Genomic DNA, 20,232 nt, shown 5'->3' with positions numbered 1-20,232 from the left:
TTTTAAAATCATCTCTTTAAAAGAGTCGCTTAAGAAACCGAAAGGAATTACTGAGTTACCCTTTGGACTAAGTCACTGATAGTGGAAAAGAGTGTGCTCCTACATTTGCGTTGAATTAATCAGCACAGACATGACTGTATTCATTCCTGGATGGCTGAGAAGGAATTGTGTCTGCCACAGGCAGCACACTTGTATGCTGGGAAAGGCTTTCAAAATGAGAAAACTATGGCAGGTCGCTTACTGGACAGGTGGCCACCCCAGTCTCTGTGTCTAATGAGACACCGAGGAGGACTGCAGGAGGCCGGCACATTTGCAGCTCCTGGTTCTAACCCGTGGCCCTGGATGCACATGGCTGTACTTAGGGAGGCAAGTCAGGGCAGGTGGCAGAAAGGCTTAAGGGGGCAGCTCAGTGCACGAGGCAAACACCTAAGTGACAAACTCCAAGCCTGGGAAGATAGGAGCCTACAGAGAGGAAGGAAAACATCATCTCTGAGTCAGTTTCATTTCAGGGGCCAGTGCAATTTTAGGTCCTCGGGAGCAAGTGCCAGAGGATCCTTGAAGAAGAGGGTGGGAACTAGGAAGGAACTGCGGAGTTTCCGGACTCCCTGTGAGTTCTGGGAGCACCTTCACAGAAGGAAGGGACTAGGAAGTGGACCACACAAGGAACACATTTCCGCAACAGTTTTTGAGCAGCACAGCTTCCTTTAAGAGAAAGGACTGCTCCATTCCACAGATGTGGCTCCTCTGTGTAAACACACTCCTCACAGATCACCTGAATTAAAACAGCGTCTATTCCTTTCATCCAAATGGCAAAGTTGCAACAGGGAGGAGAGGACGAAAGATCAGGAAAACCACCTAGGGGAAAAGACTTAGGCACAATTATCTTTATTCCAACTCGCACAGCTTTGGTGGGTTTGCTTTTGCAGGGTAGAGCTGGGCGGTTCAAGCTGCGCTGAACTGCCATTTTGACTTCTGTCTGCCCGTTCCTGGGCTGCCGGATTTAGAGTCTGGCCACAGCTACCTGATCATAATCTGTAAGGATACGGTTGCTGGAACTCTCACAGCCCCAACTCCAGAAAATAATTGGAATAAACACAAGATACACTCTTCTCTTGAATATTATACTCCAAAAAGTTTTTTTTTTTTAAAAAAAAAAAAAAACAAGCTCAGACCTTTTTTTTTTAACTTATTCAAGGCTAAATGCATTCCCTCTTCCAGAACATTTCCACATACATATCAAACCCAGAAAACACTGGGGCCTATCTCTAATACCCTGGTATAGACCAAACCCATTCCAAGCTTCAGCTCTGCTTGACCTCAACTTTCCTAACTCTGTTCCTTGCAGAGCTTTTCCAGAGTTGGCCAAAAGCTTGAAATCTATTCCACTATCCAGTTGGGCAAGCAGAAGTCCCAAGGCTAAGCTAGAAGACTCAAGAACAGGTACCACCCACCAGTCCCCACCCTGCCCCCGGGCACATGCCTACCTGGGGCTTGTCGGAAGGAAGGTTGGGATGCACACTTCTGTAGCCCTTGGCAGCCAGTGAAGAGGGCTGGGCATTTCCATTGGCATCAGCATGGGAAGAAAGCCTCCACTCATCTGAGAAATAGGGAGAAAAAAACCTCTCACTCACAGGGAACACTCCTGGTTCCCGTCTACTTCAGGGGTGCCTGGTGCAAGGCAGGGACAGTAAGAATGCAAGAGAAACCATACCTGTTGGGGACTGCTCTGGCTCCAGACCTATGTGTGGTGAAGAAAGGGTGAAAACAAGAAGAAAAAGAGGGAAAAGAGAAATGGTTACATTTGCAGGAAACAAGCATGAACTGCACAGAAGGATGAAAATCCAGCACCCTGTTGTCTGACACAAAATGCCCTCAGTCACGATGGCCTGATTACCATAGGAACCCACTCTAAACCATGATGTGCTCACAGGCGCTGACCTTTGAAAACACAAGGCTCACATTCACAGGAATGAAGAAACAATTGTTCCTTGACATTCTTATTTTACAGACAAAAAGGCAACAGAACTCTCCGCTGTCCAGTCCCTACTCCCTAGCTCTCGTTCCCCTTCCCCGAGCCTGCTATGGGCTCAGAATGACTGCTCCTCATTAGCAGGGGGCTAACTAACAGGCCCGGGAGAGAGACGTGGGTAAACACTTCTTCCAGGGCTGGTGGTGCTGTTCTAGGGGTACAATGTGATTTAAGCCCAGAGGTGTCTGCTGTATTAAGGATTTTTCTTCCTGACTTTCATCTTTCCATTAAACAAGCCACATAAACATTTCACAATCGAATCCCCCTTCCTGAGTGTTCATCACACTACAAGGCACCCTTGTTCTCCCTTTAGACTTGCCGGCCATGGCCTGATGCCTTTCAGAGACCCGAAGCCTCTCCTAATTTGACCCACGTAGCACCACGAGGCAGCAGGGAAGTGCATTCAAGCTTGGCTGGGCAGGCAGCTGCGCCGCAATTCAAATCCTGGCTCCACCACCTATGGGTTCTATGACCCTGGCCGAGTTGTAAGGCTCAGTTTGCTCATCTGAAAAATGGGGATAATGATACTCTTGCTTCATAAGTGTTGTTATAAGAACTGTCTCTACCCTCTTTCCTCTATCCAGCCCAGGGGTCTGCAAACTTTTCTGTAAAGGACCAGAGAGCAAATATTTTAGGTTTTGTGGGGCATGTGGTCCCAGCCGCAGCTATTCAACTCTGCCACTGTAGCACAAAAGCAGCCACAGACCATATGTAAATGAATGAGTGTGGCTGTGCTCCAATAAACCTTTATTTATGGAGACTACAATTTGAATTTCATATAATTTTCATGTGGCACACAATATCATTCTTCTTTTGATTTTTCTTTCAGCCATTTAAAAACGTGAAAACCATTGTTAGCTCAAGGGCTGTTCAAAACCAGCCATGGGCCAGACTTCGCTCACGGCCATAGTTTGCCAACCCCTGATCTGAACAATGCTTTAACCTCCTTCTTCTCCTCGGCTGCCTCACCTATCTCACTGTGTAGAGACAAAGAGGGGACGAATACCGCAGCACTCGCAGTCCAAGCCTCCATTCTCAAGCCCATCTCAGGGACTAGAGACGGGCTTTCCAGATGTCAAGTGGAAATTTAAAAACATCTACGAAACACTTCTCTAAATGCCAGGCACTGTTAGTCACTGTCACACCTATTTTGTATTTAATCAGGTGTACACCACAACTCTCTGAGGTAGGTCATCACTCTACTTCATGGAGGAGGAAACAGAGAGGCTATAAATGACTTGCCCAAAGTCACACAGCCAGGAAGTGGCAAAGCAGTCAGCCCAGGTCTCCAGAATTCAGGTGCCGTGCCCTGCCAGCCACCCACAGCCGCCAACCACGCCAACAGCCACGATGTGGAAGCTACGCTCCCGGGAGGCGGTGGGAGCCAAAGGAGTCCCAGCAAGAGGAAGGCAGGGGTAACATTTGCATCCACGTACGGCAGCGGCACAGCTGCATGAGAATCGCCGGGAGGGCTTGTTGAAACACATCACTGGGACCGGTGCCTGGTGTTTCCGACTCCGCAGGTGACAGGTGCAGCCTGAGAATCTGCATCCCTAACAAGTTCCCAGGTGATGCTGAGGCTGCTGGTCCACAGCCCACACTTTGAGCACCACTGATAGAAGGTATACTCGAAAACATCCTCACTCTGCAAAACCAATCGTATCCATTGTTTCTCACTTTCTCCCCTCTAAAACGGTTTTTTTAGACATATATTCTTTCAGCAAGTTGCCTGTTACATTTCTGCCACTCCCTTACGGACAACTGACAGCTATCTGTCTTCTCCCCACACACAACCACACACAGTCAGCCCTCCGCATCCTCGGGTTCCACACCTGTGCATTCAGCCAACTGTGGGTCGGAAATACCCGGGAAAAAAATACGAACAACAGTTAAAAATACAATTTAAAAAATATATAGTATAATATTTACATAGCATTTACATTGTGTTAGGTATTATAAGTAATCTAGAAATGGTTTAAAGTATACAGGAGCATGTGTGTAGGTTATATGCATTTTATAGAAGGGACTTGAGCATCTGTGGATTTTGGTATCTGTGGGGGTCCTGGAACCAATCCCTGCAGATACCAAGGGATGGCAGTAGCTGGGAAATTCACAGGACTTGTGTTTTGCTCATGTTACTGCAATGCTCTGGCTTGTGTGACCAGGGGCAAGTTCATTAACCACGATAAATTTCACTTTCTCATCTATAAAATATAATCCTTACCCCATATAGTCCTCACAGGGTTGTCAAGGAATCAGAGATCAGGTATGTGCAAGTATCTCTATAAGTGACCATATTTAATATCACTGTGGCATCCATCCAGATCCCTGGCCCAGAGATACCCTTGCACCTGGCAAGCTCTCAAATACTAGGTGACACATGGTAACAATGGTCCTCATCCTCCCTCACATCTATCACTTTTACTGTCCCATCTTTTTTTTTTTTTTTTTTGAGACAGAGTCTCACTCTGTTACCTGGACTAGAGGACAGTGGCAACCTCTAACTCCTGGGCTCAAGCGATCCTCCTGCCTCAGCCTTCTGAGTAGCTGGGACTATAGGCAGGTGCCACTATGCCCAGATAATTTTTCTAATTTTGTGGAGAGTCTCGGTCTTGCTCAGGATGGTCTCAAACTCCTGGCCTCAAGCATTCCTCCTGCCTCAGCCTCCCAGAGTACTAGAATTACAAGCATGAGTCACACCATGCCTGGCCTCCATATTCTTTAAGTTGCTATTTCTAGTCTGCCTTTGTCAAGTCATTCCATCAGATTTACTAGATTTATACAAACACTAAATATCAACTGGTTCTGAGTGCAGGGCTATTTAATAAACAATGTAAACTTTGTACATGGATGTGGGGACACATTCTTTTGCACACTTTTTGGTTCTCAGTTGGGTTGGTTCTATTCGGGTGGCACTGGAAAAGAGATATGTCATGGAAAATTGAGATGTGACTGTCCTTCCAAACCTCTAGATTTCATAAAAAGACTGTTATTTTGGCCTCAGATTGCCTAGTTTGAGCCCTGATTCTGTATCTTGTTAACCGCACATCCTGCAAATGACCTAGCCTCATCTGCGAAATGCAGATAACATCTATCTCTTTTGAGTCATGAGGACTAAATGAAAATATCTAGTATAAAGTATGTGCTTTGCAAAATCAGAATCCAAAGCATAAGGAAAAAAATTCCCATAGACAGAGTCGCTGATGTTTGCCATTTGATAAATAGCTTCAAGAACATAATATCCTCGGGGACAGATCCACTTTTTCTTCTCTTTCCAAGTCCTTAAAACTACTCCCCTTACCCTCCCCCTACAAGGCAGTTCCCAGGACCTGTTTAAGTCTTCCTCTCTTCCTTATTCAAGGAGAAATGTATTTCTGACATTTCATCATCCCTTATCTCTTACCTCCTCTTCTGAACCGGGAACGCTGTAGCAGCCCAGAGCCATCTGGACCTCAGTGTAGCAGGATGAAATCTTACGTACATAATCATCCATTATTAACTCGGGGTTGAAAAGACTGTCAAAATGCTTCTTTCAATAAATGTTACCTTAGAGCTCCTGAGGTCGGGGGAGGGCCTTGGAAAGTCAGATCCTAGATAGCTTTTGCAGCCCTGAAGAGAACTAACCTTTCTACAAGAAGTATAACTTACTTTGCTTTATCTTTTCCTCCATCTGTTCTTTATATGCAATCTTTTCTAGCCTGTGGCAGTAGCCTCCTGATATTTTCTTTTGTCTCATTCTTTGCTAATTGCATTTTGGCCTGCTCTTAAGTTTTTGGGTTTCTTCCCCCTCTATTAGAGACAGCGTCTCGATATGTTGCCCAGGCTGAAGTGCAGTGACTATTCACAGGTGCAATCATTGTGCAAGCTCAAACTCCTGGGCTCAAAGTGATCCTTCTGAGCAAAAGCAACCTGACCTGGGACATGGGTGGAGTCACTCTGAACCAAATGGCCAACACCCAGACCTGGCTAGGCAACGAGATCAGGAAGCAGTCTATGATTACTCCCGTTCTTTTTGGATGGTTTGATCTAAAAACCAAGGTCCACATTCAGAGATGAAGAGGCTGATCGAGAAAGCTATGGTCAGAGATCTTGAGTCAAGCTATCACCCCAATGCAGGATTTTGGAGAGTGTGCTTTAACTGGGAAACTCCAAGGGTTCCAACTGTCACTGCACCCAGAGAACTTCTCCATCCTCCCAAGGTTCACCTGGGTGCGGATGGCTCCCAAATCCACACTTGCACTCCAAATTTCCAAATGCCCACTAAAAACTTTCTCCTAGAGGCCCTTCCCTTGCCAAGAAACTCAACATGTCAAAAATGAAATTCAACATTTCTTTCAACCTCCTTCACAAATCCCCCCATCTCCATGAGTGCCACAAGTATTCTCCTAGCCAACCAGGAAAGACACCTCCTGGTCAGCATAGAGCCCTGCCTCTCCATGGTCCTTAACTACACTGCATCAAGCCCTGTCATTTCATCCGTCTTCCTAAAGATACTTTCACCCCCGGCCCCTGTTCTGCATTCTCGCTAGGCCCAGGCCCTTATGGCTTCAAACTGAAATTATTTCAAATCTTTAACAGGCCTCCTAACCTGCAGTAACTAGAATAGTTACCATTAAAGAGCACTTGCTTTGGGCCTGTGCTAAATGCTTGCTATGAAAGAGCTTATTTAATCTCAACTCTATCACAATCATCCCCATTTTACAGATGAGGCAACTGAAGCCCCCTAAGGTTGAGTAACTTGCCCACAACACAAAGATAGCAAGTGGCAGAGCTCAGACTCAAGAGGGCTGCACGACTCCACAACTATTCCTTCTCTCCCAGGACAGGGGAGTTGGAGCAAGGATGGAAATGGGGGATACCTCTGAAATGTGGGTGTCAGGGGGTCATATAAGGACTGGAGCTTCCAGTCCAGGCAAATAATCAGCAACCTGTGACCTGCAGAGATTTAAGAAGGAGGAAAAGCTAGGGAGCTAGGCGGGGGAAGGGTAGGCAGAGCTGCTGGGGGACGGATGCTAGCCCTTGTGATGAGGGAGGGAGCCGGATGCCACCTGGCAGCAGCTATCTGAAAAGGCACAGGGAGTAAGAAGCACACCCAAGGCTTGGCGAGAGCCACTCGCTGTCTCCCAGTCAGGCTCCTAGGCCAGGCTGGGCATGGCTATCTGCAAATGCTGTTGAAGACTGTTTTCATGAGGCCAGTCAAGGACTAGGGGCTCCTAGGCCCCAGGACAGGACTGGAGACTCGTGTGGAGCAGCAAGTTGTCACCCACAGGTCACAAAGAGGGAGTAGGCAGGGATGGGAGGAAGGCTGAGAGCCGTATGGGCACCACCAGAGTCAGGAGCCAGCAGGACGCTGGCCAATGTGCAGTATGGTCAGAGGACAAGATCACCATTCCTGAGTGTCCCATGGCCACATTCTCCAGTGCTAACTCATTCCAGCCTGCTTTGTACATTCCATAAGTGTGTGCGCATTTTTTGTTACCTCTACTCAAACCCAGCTTATTCCTTTTCACCCATACTGTCCTAGTGTACCATCTTAAATTTATCCCCAAAGAGATTCAATTTGTGTCAGGTTAATTTCCAAACTTCCCAAGGTCATGGGGCATTCTGGAACAAGAAAGGCTTAGAAAGCATCTTGCCTAAGTCCCTCATACTTTGCATAGGCTTCAAAATCACTGTGACTGACTCACAGTCTATGAACCCACGCCTGACTCTTCTGTTCCAACAAACGGCCTTTGGCCCTCACCAAATGCTCCCAGAATTACTCTCTTTTCCTCCCTTCCCCCATTTCTCATCACCACTCCCTGTGACTTAGCACCTGGCACACAGACTATGCTGAATGAATGTATGCTCATTGGATTCAACGATCTCAACTTACCAGGAGGAAAATACTAAGCTGAATTTACTGGAAGGTATAAATGACTGATAGCTATCTCTTAATTCTTCCAAGTGCAGTATTTGCACTTTAAAACAATCCGGTAACGATTGGTGAAATCTCTTTTCACCAAAATTCTTTGGTAGAAACATGTAAGATACAGAATTATTTTGAGACAAGAGAGCGCGTCCGAAAGTGCCTCAAATCCACAGCAGGCGCGGGTAGCACAAGCTGGTACTTGGTGAGAAGCAGCATTTGGGCTCTATGTCAGTACCACACTGTGGCCACTAGAGGGGGCCCAAGGCACCCTCTCCTGGCCAGAAGATGGGCTGGGCTGGGCTGGGCTGGGCACTTCATGAGGTCATTTTCCAGAGCTGTGGCACTGCAAGTAAGACCTTTCTCTTTGGACCATCCCTTAGGTTTCTCTCTTCCCCAAGTGCCCCCCAGCTTGGAGCTGGGTCTTCCCAGTTAAGCTTAGAGAGGTGGGATTAAACTAGCCTGAAAAAGAAATAACTTTGCCTTCTTTCCTTGTCCCTACCTTTCCTGGGGAAGAGAGAAGCAACTGCAGCAGGTCAGGAGTCGGGGCGGCCTCAGGAGTCCAGGACCAGGAAGCTACTCTGTTCACGGTAGTGCTGCAGGCTGCTCAGGCCTTCCCTCAGCCTAAGGATAAAGAAGCCCTTCCCAGGGACCAACATTACCACAAAGGGGCCTGTGCTCAAACCTTAGCCTGGCCTCACCCCCGGGCATCTCCCTGGGCACCTGTTACAGGTGGCCGGGACAGGAAGAAAGTCAGACTCCATGACGCTGGGCACTGACCATCTCCACCCTATACCATCCCACCTTAACACACCGGAAGGGTCTGCATGCCCTACACGTCCTTTCCTCTCGTGTCCCAAGGGAGTGGTCATCCCCGCCGTTCAATTTCTCCCTTCAGTTCCTTCAAGAAGGAAAGAAAACCCCCGTCCCCTACAGCAGCAGCTCTCAGACGTGGTCCTTGGACCAGCACCATCAGCATGACCTGAGAACTTGTCAGGAATGTAAAACCTCAGAACCACAAGCGGGATCATACATTCTAAAGCTCTGGGCTGGGGCGCAGCAACCTGAGTTTTTACTCCAGGTGATCCCGACGTGGCTACAGTGTGAGAACCAACTTCCCTACAGAGTGGAGAGGGGCTGTCCTCCCCTAAACTGTGCCTGTGGAACCTCCAAGTCAGTGATTCCCAGCTCCCAGCTCCCAGCATACTTGGGCTATGGAAAGCCCTCTCCAGAGAGGCCCGAATAATCCTAATCCTAATCTAGTAACAGCAGCCAACATCTAACAGTTTATTTCATGCCATCAGGCACGGTACAAAATGCTTCACATACTTCTTCCTCACAATAATCCTATGAGGCAGGTCCAATTATCAAACCCATTCTACAGATGAGATCATTGGGGTTGAGCAAGCGAATAACTCATCCAAGGTTGCACAGGCAACAGGTGGTGGAGGCAGGATGTGAACACAGATCTATCAGGTTCCAAAGCCCCAGTTCTAAACCTCAACACCATGTACTAGACATTCAGGTCTGCCAAGTTATGGATCAGGGTGTGGAGGTAGCTTGACAGGGCTTCTTTGATCTCTCTTTGCTCCTCGTTTGCCTTGGCCTTAGAACTCCTCATCCTGCTCCCTCAGCTGGCTGGTCTCCACCCAGGCCTGAGCCCTGCCCACCTCTGCTTTCCCGGAAGCAAGGTCATTCAGCCACCTGCACTTCTCAGTCTCCCCTGGCTGCTTCTCCAGCCAGCCCTGCCTAGACAGGTCAAAGCCAAACTCTTGGAATCAGGTATGAGCTCTGAGAAGCCCAACTTCTAGCCCATCTCACCACGTACCCTGCCCAGGCCCCTGAGCCATCTCTGTCTGCACAAATGCAATCTTCAGAGCGCTGGCTCTTGTGACAGGGCTGTCTGCTCAGTCAAAGCTAAAATACAGTGGTGGTCACTGCTGTGCCTTCACCTGAAGCACGTGACTACCTGTGAGTTCAGGGCTTTGACCACTACCCCTCACAGAAGGGGCGTGGAGCTGCCTGTCCAGGAGACCCCTGAGAGAACCGGGAGGCAGCTAATGAATTCACACACACGCTCTTTAGCAAAAGCATGAGGGCTCCCCCCTTCCCATGTGGCTTTGAACATCTCCCCCCAGTCTGAGGGGTAGCGCACCTGGTTTGCTCGTGTGTTGCGGGGTTTCCTGCGGGCTCACAGGGGTACTGCTCGGGATTTCCTTGTAGGAAGATGAGGCCCGGAGAGTCACAGCTCCCTTCCCAGTGCAGATTTTTGTAGGATCCATATCTGAAAAGACCCAAAGGAGAAAACTGAACCCAAGACTCCTGAAGGATTAAAGCGACAGTCAGCAAGCAAATTGGCATAGCTGGGGAATGAGATGAACCTGGATACAGCCACGCAAAGTCTTTAGGCGCTGGTAGTCAGTGAAAATTAATCTGTGGGTGGTGGAGAGGGACAAATCACATTTTCAGGGGTTTACGTTGCATCATGAAGTTAGGGGAAAATGGAGGCAATGGTGAGTTCTGAGTAAAGGTATGAGTTATAGTATCAGCCGAAAACATTTCAGAATGAAAGCAGGTTCACTCCTTGTATTAAATGAAGTTTAGGATGGTGAGCAGACTTCGGGCCAACTAGTAAGCCACAGATCAAGGAAGAGTTTATGGAAGATTTCTCAAGCTTCCAGACCATCCTTCTTATAAAAGAGTCAGGTGGTAAACAGGGAGTTAGGTGGGTATTCATGGAGAATCGCTGCTCCTTGAGGTTTTCCAATGGGAAAGGGAAAAGTAAATCTCCTTGGATCAGCACATCAAGACCCCCAAAATGATGAGACAGAAGGATACATCGTCTGGCGAGAAAGCTCACGAGTGAGAGCCTCACGTTCCAAATGTAACAAAGAAAACAAACTGCACCAAAAACGACTAGAATAGCTTCATCCTTCAATGGACAGTGTCCACTGAGCCTCGGCTGTCTTCACAGGGTCCCGACCCCTCCTACGGTTTCACAAGGGCCCGATAACAGACCCAAGTCACCTCTGAGAGTTCCCTTGAGAAGAATTTCAAAATATGCTTCACTGGATGCCCATCCTCCAGGAAAATCAGTAACGAGAGGCAGGAAACTGGTACAGACCACACAATTCTACGAGGCGCACGTGCCGAGTGCTTTTTTCTTTATGCACAGCTGAGCTAAGCTGAACTCTCTGGTTTTTGTTTTTTGGGTTTTTTGGTTGTAGTTTTTTTTTTTTTGTCAAATTGCTCACAGCCTGCATCCCTGACCTAAAATTGTCACTATTAGGATTATGGGCTAAAGTCTGTGTATGGGCAGGATGTGGGCTCAGATGTCCAACTCATCCCATCCCTGTGCGAGGGCACAGAGAGGCAAAGCCTGCTCAGTCCTTGCTTTCCACTGCAGCCCCCTTTCCTGAACGATCATCAGTGTCAGGGAACAGACCTGCCCGTCAGCACCTCTTCCACTGGAAGCGAAGCACAAAACCCACAACGTCTGGCAGGGCCAGCAGCGGCCTTGGAGAGTCTCTGACCTGTCCAACTCTATCAAGAGGCTAAGCGACTGATGTCACAAAACTATTGGGAAAACCGGTTCACGGTCATTTCAAAAGGATGAGGGGCAAACTGACAGATGCAGCCCATCCATAGGTTCCCGGACACACAGCCAGAGTTGCCCAACTTCTGAAAGTGACACTGGGTAAAGCACCGCCCAGGCCTCACGTGGCCCACTTTGTACGGAAGGACGCTGTGAGCCAGAGCTGACGTCCGAACTGCAGGGAGGCAGGAAGTGACTGCACGTAAAGTCGGGGAGGGCGGGATGCTCTGGGAACTGGCCCAGGGAACATCACAGAGGACAGTCCAAGTCTGGCATCCAAGGCAGCTGCCTCATTCACAGGGAATATAAGGCAGAGGTGCCCTGTGGGGCCAGGTGAATTCTCAGGGAAACGGGAGTTTTAACTAAAGTATGGGAGTTGGAAACTTCTAGGGAGAGCCTAAGAGGTCCATGCACCTCGGACCCACCCCAGAGTGAGTGTTTTGGCCTCTGCACTGACGCGTCTCCCAAAGAAGGGAGCGGCAAGGCCTCTGTCCTCAGTTCTTCCCCGCACTCGCTCACACATACACATACACACACACACACACACACACACACACACACACACACAGAGAGAGAGAAAGGAAACCAAGTGAGAAAGTGAGAGGGAATGCCTCCTAAACATGCAAGGATTAAGCCTCAAAGTATGTGTTAGAAGGAAAGAAAGGAAAACCATGCGTGATCTGCTAATAATTTTAAAAGAAAACAACCCAAGGAGAGATACCTGTAGGTAGGACTAGGCCTGAAGCATTTTTCACTGTCTTCACGGGAATTATTTTAACAGCAGAAATAGAGCGTGCACGTAAAGGGTCGGCAGTTGCTGAAAACACAAAAGGGTAAATGGTGCATCCAGAAAGAACATTTGGGAAACACTCAGGCAGTTGAGGAACTGAGCAGGGACAATAGGAGGAAGTCGCCCACACAAAAAAGAACAATACAAAGAGCAGTAGATGCAGTAATTAAAAATAACCTGCTTTCTCTCTTTAGAGTTCTAGGCCAAGACAGCAGACCCCTCCTCCCTCCAACCATCACCCCGATACAGTTGGTCAGGGTTCATCGGTGCCTCCTGCCACACCAGGAGCTTGCCAAGGCTCTGGACAAAGAGATTTGCCGAGACACAGATGGCCTGGCACACAGAAGAAGGGGGGAGCAGTCAGGGTCCAGGTCCCTCGGGAGAACGCTGTGGGGAGGACGACTCTGCGGAGGGAAGCTACAGCCAGGAGGCTCCAGATGAGTGCAGGAAGGAGAGGAACAAGTTTGTGACTTGCCTGGTCTCTTCAGCCATCACAGCTGCTTCCCCTAAATCATAACTTCTGGGGTCCTGTGCCCACTCTAACAATCACGGGCCTCTGGCCCCAAGCAAATCAGAACCCCCATCTGTTAGACGGCAGATGGTCTTGCTTAAACCCACCCTTTCCTGGGCAAGAAGTGCCAAGTGTCCAAGTGCAGGAAAAGACTCTGGGCAGCACCCAAGTGCACGGTCCAGGATCCTGACACCCGGCTGAGCCAAGGCAGAGCAGGGACATGTCCTGGGTGCTCGTGCTTTTCTATCTGCAGTGCCCGTGGGCTCCCTGCCTGCCTGGGTTCTGCAGTCTCAGCAGTGACCACATCCCCAAACCCTGCTTCTCACAGCCAGCCTGTCGTGAGGCCCCCTCGCCCTCTCTCTTAACGGTGGCACACAGAGAGAAGGGAGGGTGCCAAAGTCGCTCCAATGAGCCACATCTGGAGGTCTCGTGGCCCCAGCTCCACAGACTCATGAGTGGGTAGGGCTGTTTGGCAACAAGACTGTCACTGCAGAATCAGCATCGTGCTGGCGAGCCTGTCAAGGCGGCAGGAGGGAGGGCGGGAGGCACCTGGGTGGTGGGCAGTGCACCCCCAGTCCATCGCCTGCCACTTCACGAGGCGCGTGGCCGGCGCATGGCGTCTGGTCAAGTGGTAAGTTGAGAAGGAAGATACTGTGTGTGTAAGGATATGAATGTGTTTCACGGCAATCCTACTGACTGCTCCTTAGGACCACTCAGGGGACGGGCGGAGTGGGAGATTTTGGGTACCGTCTTCAGAGGAAGAAGTGAGAGGCTCAGGGCACTCAGTTCTGACACGGAGAGGCTGAGATTGGAGCTCAGCTGTCCTGGCTCCTGGGTCAGTGACCTCCCAGGCCACCCTGATGACCTTTAGGTTACACCTGCCCCCTTGTTTCCAGACAAAGGTGAGTCTCACTGAGGACAGGGTGGGACACGTCTCCTCCCGCCGCCCTCCCCCCAACTCCTTAAGTGTCTTGTATAAATGAATTCACAGGAATGGGGTCTGTGGCCCCACAGGTCTTACACGCATCAGGGCCCCCACCCCGCATGCTCCCCACTGGCCACGACGCAGACGCCGCTCCTCAGTGTCCCCTAAGTGCAACTTAGCCTGGATTGACCAAGACCCCGAGAACGAGCAGACACAGCCCCACTATGCGTGCGGGCAGGGAGGCGAGAACAGGGCGGCAGCGGGGCCCTCCTGCCTCCGAGCAGCCACCCCCACGCCTGGGCCCCGACTCCCCACCTCCTCCCGCTGCCCAGGCTGCCCTCCCCAGCTGGTTCCTTCTCCGTTTACACGTTGCCTCGTCTCAAAAGAAATACTGGCTGAACCAGACGGAAATTACAAAGGCCAAAATGCCAAAGGCTGCGAAATTATTCTTTGAGAAATGGTGCATTTTGACTTAAATGTCCAGTGCCAGGATCTTTGTCCTTCCTCTCTGATACCATAAAATTCAGTCAGACGAGCAAATTCCAGATTTGAAGATCATCACATTTCCTCATTTTGTGGGTAAGGGAACTCCCACCCACAAAGATAAGGGACCTCCCAAGACGTCTGTGAGCGGCAGAGCCGGGACTGGAACCCGCGCGTCCTCACTCCGCCCCGTCACACCACACCGCCAGGTGGCACCGGGGGCCCTGCTGCCAGGCTACTGGGGCCGCCGCGCCGAGGTCAGGATGAAAGTCTCCAGGGCAAGTGAGACCCAAAGATCATCTTATCCATCATTCATTTTACATTGAAATCTTTCATCCTAAAATTTTTAAAAACTGAAAATATAACAGGCTGCGCATGAAACTAATGCCACTGCGATCATTTATCTTAATGATTTAGGCTCTTGCCTGAGGGTCAGGACTGTGAACGTGTAACTGTTTATTACAGGTGAAGGTGAGATGCTGGGCAAGGGGTATTTCAGCCTGATAAACGCCGTGTGTACCAGGCCTGACGGACGCCCCCGTCCGTGTATTCGATCTGTCCTTCACAGCATTCTTGTGAGCTGGCGACAGTTTTTAATGCATCACCTCACGGTGGGAAAATGGCAGCCTCAGACCCATGAGATGTACGAACGGGCTTGGATCTCGGAACGTCAGCGTGGGGCGCGAGTCTCCAGTTCACAGCCTGGTCAGGCCAATGATGCTCCCACCAGGCGGGTGGGGTAGCCCCGGCCCAATACACTCTGCACCTTCTAGAAATGCCTTCCGGCACCCAGCCACGCTTCTGTCCAAGAGCCTTACCTTTGTCTTGCCCATCACTGCCGGGGGCCAAGCCATTCACCACAGCTTTGGAAGCATCAGCATCACATTCTGAAAGAAAGAAAAGAGCACAAGGCTTGTGATTCTGCCACCCCAGCATTTAACAAGTTCTGCAAGGTACAAGGTGCTGGGGACAGAGTCAAGAGACAGCAGGGGGGGGGGTCCTGCCCTCACAGACCCTGGAGTGGTTCTGTCCATCTTCCCCTACATATTCTGGGGGCTCCTTCCCCACTGGGCTGGGCTGCCTAGGGCGTCGTGGGGCAGTTCTGGGAAGAACGCTGCGTGGCCTAAACCAGGAGAGAATGACACAGCTGCTTGGGGATGGAAGTGTGTGGCAGGTGACATAAATTCTCTTGCATCCTTGTGATGTCTTCCTTCCTGACATTTACAAAGTCTGCTTAACTCCCTCAAAATGGCATCTCCCTCTTGGCCAAGGCCAGCTCAGATGCATCCCTGTGCACCCAGCTGCAATCTTTCAGACAACCAGGACAGAAGCCTTTGGGCTCCTGGACGCTGCCCTTCAGCCCACCGCACGCCCCACCTGTCAAAGTCACGCTGTCCCACCTGTGAAGTGTCCTTAGTCACACCCCACCTCCCAGCCCGGTTCAGGTGCTCGTGCTACTGTCCAGGGATGACGTGGCTTCCTGACACTCCCCTGCCTCCTTGCCACCCTTCCTCTCACCCGAGCCTCAGTCTGCATCCCAGCAGCACTTTTTAGACCCTGACCTCACCACAGCCCTCCCGGGGTTAAAAAGCACCATTGCAGGATAGAGGGAAAGCAAATGGGATTCTGCAATGTGATTTTCTAAAACTTTTTTACTTTAAATACACTATATTTCACCTCTGTTTTGAAGACAAAAATTTGGTAATATAATCTGGGAGTTCAATCATTCAGAATTCGGAATATTATTTCTGTGGGAGAAAAAACATATTCCATGTTTCCAAAAGTACACAAACAATTGTTTAGAATATAATTTTTTATTAAATAGGATGATCTGTATCTTATCATGCCTGGTTATATTTAAATGAACAAACTGACATTCTTGATAATTAAAAACCAAGCAGTCAACCTCCAAGCCCCAGTGGCCACCAGCTACCTAGAGGGCAAAGCCTGAGCAACTCACCCTGGGTTCAAGGCCTTCCACCGCCAGGCCTGGCCCTTTCCAGCTGCATGTCCTGCTTCTCCCTGCCTGCCATGCTGGCCTCAGCACTTGACTTGAGCATGTCAGATACTTTCAGACCTCTAGGCTTTGGTTCCTATGAGGCCCTTACCAAGAATGCCTTCTCCCCTCGTCTTACCTTGAGGAAATGCTGCGCCTCCTTCAGACTTCCCTCGGATGTCACCTCCTGGGTTGGCTGGGACTTCCCTGAGTTCAGCTCAGCCACAGACACTGAAACCCTCCTGCCCACCTGCAGCCTAATCCCCACCCAGTTCTCCATCCCAAAATAGCAGGCGGGCAAGCCAGGGAGGACAGGCGGGCGGGCACTGTCACCTTGGCACATGTGGCCAACGTGCCAAGCACCAGCTAAACTACAAACATAATCATAACTAGCTACCAGTTTTATTTATTTATTTTTTTGAGACTAGTGAAGTGCAGGAGTGAGAAGGGAAGAAAGAACAGAACAAGCAGTTTGGTCTGTAACTGACTACGAACAACTGATTGAGATAACGCACTACCTTCAGACCAGCCTAGCTGTGATTTTTTTAAACACTGATTTGCCTGGATCTCAGGATCCATGTATAGCATTTCTGTAATTGGCATCTCATTTTATCCTTAAGACCCAGACCCCTGGAGCTAGGAGTTAGGAACTCCTATTGTATAGACAAGAAAACTGAGGCTCAGAGAGGATGCCAGACCCACCAGGATCACTTGGCTGGGATTTGAACTCTGGTCTGCACCATCTCACAGCTCACCTTCTTCCTCCCCAGTAGGATAATCATTTCGCTTTCCTGATTTATATATACCCTGTTTCCCCAGACACTGGGACTAAAGCCCAGTCCCAAACCCCAGTAGCTCATTAGGTTGAGATGAAGTCACCCTACCTAGGCCCCCAACAATCAGCCTCCTAAAGGGGTAGTCACCCCCTGCACTGACAGGCCAGCCTGGATGCTGCCCAAAGCCACTTCCCTTCCCTAGGGGGGCCTGGACTTTCCCAATGCTGGCCCCATAGTCTGTGTCCTGCTAATTGCCCCACACCTACCTACGGATGAAGGCTAATTCTCCTAGCTGTCAATGTCTCCCTCAAACTCCCATTTCTGGGATGAGTGGAAGGAGACCACTGGCAAGAAGGCCAGAAATCCAAGTTAAAGAAACAGCACACATTCCACTACCCATTTTTCTTTCTTGAACTATCCCCTCCCTGTGCACCTGCTTGAGCTCCTTTTAGGACTGTAGGCCATGCCTCAGGCCTCCCCAAGCTAGGACTAGGAGAGCCCCTGAGCTACCTTCAGCCCAGCCCCATGTTCTCCCTTTGCTTTTTTATTTTTCTTTTAATTAAATGTTAATCAAACTTGAAGAAATTTTAGAAAAGTGTTTAAAAATCAGTAATTCCATCATCTCAAACTCAAACCTCTGCAGCACAACGTGTTGGTGTCCAACAGCCAAATTTGACTCAGCAACACTGCATACTAGCTGGGTGATCCCAAATTACTAACCTCTCAGGGCCTTAGTTTCCCCATCTATATAATGGGAGTGTGTTAAACCATGCCCACCTCTGGGGGTTTACCAGGAGAATGAAACAAGGTCATGTAGGTAAATCACTTCCCTTGGTGACTGGCAGCCCAGCCCAAATTTGGACTAAAAAGAACACACTGTTTTCATGCTGCTCTTTCCACCAAAGGTTAAAACAAATATTTTCCACGTGGCTACTTTCTCCCTAATGATCATTTTTAATAGTGGCATAATATTCCATCAAGCAAATACACATGATGTACTTACTTATTCCCCACCTTCATGTGGGTGATGTTTATTGTTTCCTTCTTTCAAATTAAGATAGAAATTCCTAAGAGTAGGATTATCAGGTCAAACGGTCTAGAGTTTTTGGAGTCTTCCTAGGCAATGCCTCCTTCCAGCACCCCACCTGCAGGAGAGATCCCGGGGAGAAGTCCCCAGGGCATTTCCACTCCCTCACCCTCCTTCCTGGCCCTTCCTTTCCTCCCTCTCTGGCCTTTATTAACGCCAAGAGTAGCAACGCCAGTTTAGACTAATTCCAACACTAGAAGAGCCGAAAACTTCAAGCTGGAGAGCAAAAGTTACTTTAAAAACCATGGCTCATTTTAAAGGACAAGAAAAGTAAAAAGCCAAACAGACAACAAAACATGATTACAAAGTGGGTGCTACCAGTAGGTAGCACTTGGAGGGGGAAAGAAGGTGCGTAGCTTCTTCACATACAGCAAAAGCACTCACGGAATCAGGAACAAGCCAAGTCTCTCCCTCTCTTTGCAAGGAGGAATCTGGGCTGATACCAGTAAGAACCCACGATGGAGCCCTTGCTCCACTGTGTCCATGCCTTAGACACAGCACTCAGCACTTTAAAAGCACTTCCTCACTTAATCCTCACAAAGTCCCAAGGAACTGGTGTTTTTACTATGTCCATTTTGCAGAATAGAATGCAGAGAAGGGTCCACTGCAGGTTCAAGGCAACAGACAATACATGAGGAGGCCAGGGTGTGGCCTTGAGCTGTTCCACCCTGGAATCCTTCTAGGTCCTAATCACAAACTGCCCTTCGTAGGACTTGACTAAAAGGGCACTATATGCAATAGAAAAAGCTGGTTTTCAATCCACAGAGGTCATGAAATAGTGCAGGATTAAGAGACCCCTGAATGAGATACCCAAACGGTCATCCCCTACCCCCAGCCTGCCCCACCTGCAGGGTTCTGGGAGGCTCCAGGGCATACTCAGTGGCCAGGGTGGGCCTTAATCTCCAGATGGAAACTTCTCTGCCTCCAGTTCTGGGCTGGACAGCTGACAGCTCTCGGCTGCACGATGAGCAGGGATCTGTTCCCATCTCTGTTTTCCCCTAGCCTGTGTTTTCTACCCCAGTTGAAACCTAAAAATACTCAAAACCAGGTATTTGTTTATACTTTTTACTACCAAAGGCAAAGCAAAAGAGTGAGCAAACTGCTCTACCAGCCCAGATGAGGGAAGATTAGACAAGCTCACTCCCTGGGGCAATTATGGTCAATCTGTTTACTTTTGCTGCAGTCATTTGGATTAAGAAACGCCACTGAGGTGTATACATTATGTCAAAATTTATCAAATTGTATATTTAACATATCTGCAGTGTACTGTATGCCGATTATATCTCAACAAAGGGGAAAGGGGCTATTAAAAAGATTAGGACATGGTGCATGTAAAGTGTATAGCACACATAGTAGACACTCAGAAAGTCATTAACAATGAAGGTGATGATGGTGATGAAGATGATTTATGACAAAGCTTTGGCCCTCGCCCAGGTTTTAAAAATAAAAAATAAATACTGCTGGGGCCTTCAGCATATGTGGGAAATCTGGGTAAACTGTCCAGTTCTATAGATTTGACAAGAGAAGGGCAGGGTTTGAAATCACTTACCAGAGCTCATGGTGGCAGCAGGACAAGTCTTCTGAAACTGGGGATCTGAACTGCTCTGCAGAAAAACAAACACCACACAGCGGAATCAATGAATGGCAGGTCTCAGATAAATCCCTATAGTTAGTATTAAAAATGCAGACACTGTAACTCTTGATGAAACAGAGCTGAACCAGTAGTTGCTTGGTCATGTACCTTGGGCACATCACTCGACCTCCTTGGTCTCAGTTTTGTCACCTATACTTGGTTTAGATGTCATCTAAAATCTCTTCCAGCTCCAACATTCTATTTAACATTAAAGACTTCAAGTTACATGAGTGCACATGGTTTAAGGAGGATGCAAAGGAAAGGAAAAAACACATTTTAGGAAAAAGATAAAATTATAACACAAACCAGATTATCAGAAGACAATAATAATAGGGAATCCTTACATATATAATAGCTTACTATACACAAGGCAATGTTCTAAGTGCTTTAAATATATTAATATTAATGCATTTGATCTTCTCAACAACCCTGAGGTAAGCACTAACATTATGTTAGTTTGCACAAATGAGGAAACCGAGGCACAGAGAGGTGAAGCAGC

The 20,232-nt window shown here is 48.7% G+C and overlaps 1 protein-coding gene across 50 annotated transcripts in view; it reads right to left on the bottom strand.

The window, feature by feature from the left end:
* Nucleotides 1-20,232, bottom strand: part of SORBS1 (sorbin and SH3 domain containing 1) — a 220,411-nt gene that overhangs the window by 94,809 nt on the left and 105,370 nt on the right. For 27 of the 50 annotated variants that reach the window (XM_045569093.1, XM_045569092.1, XM_045569103.1 and 24 more), the window contains 6 exons: nucleotides 19,650-19,704; nucleotides 15,060-15,128; nucleotides 12,254-12,349; nucleotides 10,093-10,221; nucleotides 1,712-1,738; nucleotides 1,485-1,597 (listed from right to left, as the gene is read on the bottom strand). In XM_045569093.1, coding sequence (XP_045425049.1) covers nucleotides 1,485-1,597; nucleotides 1,712-1,738; nucleotides 10,093-10,221; nucleotides 12,254-12,349; nucleotides 15,060-15,128; nucleotides 19,650-19,659 — 444 coding nt within the window. In that variant the 5' untranslated portion in view covers nucleotides 19,660-19,704. Of the gene's footprint in view, nucleotides 1-1,484; nucleotides 1,598-1,711; nucleotides 1,739-10,092; nucleotides 10,222-12,253; nucleotides 12,350-15,059; nucleotides 15,129-19,649; nucleotides 19,705-19,841; nucleotides 19,852-20,232 lie in introns of those variants that run through there. The other 23 variants (XM_045569100.1, XM_045569138.1, XM_045569129.1 and 20 more) reach the window with 4 other exon arrangements.

The sequence above is a fragment of the Lemur catta genome, chromosome 14, assembly GCF_020740605.2.
Source record: "Lemur catta isolate mLemCat1 chromosome 14, mLemCat1.pri, whole genome shotgun sequence".
Classification (NCBI taxonomy): Eukaryota; Metazoa; Chordata; class Mammalia; order Primates; family Lemuridae; genus Lemur; species Lemur catta.
This window is presented reverse-complemented; position numbering and strand designations above follow the sequence as displayed.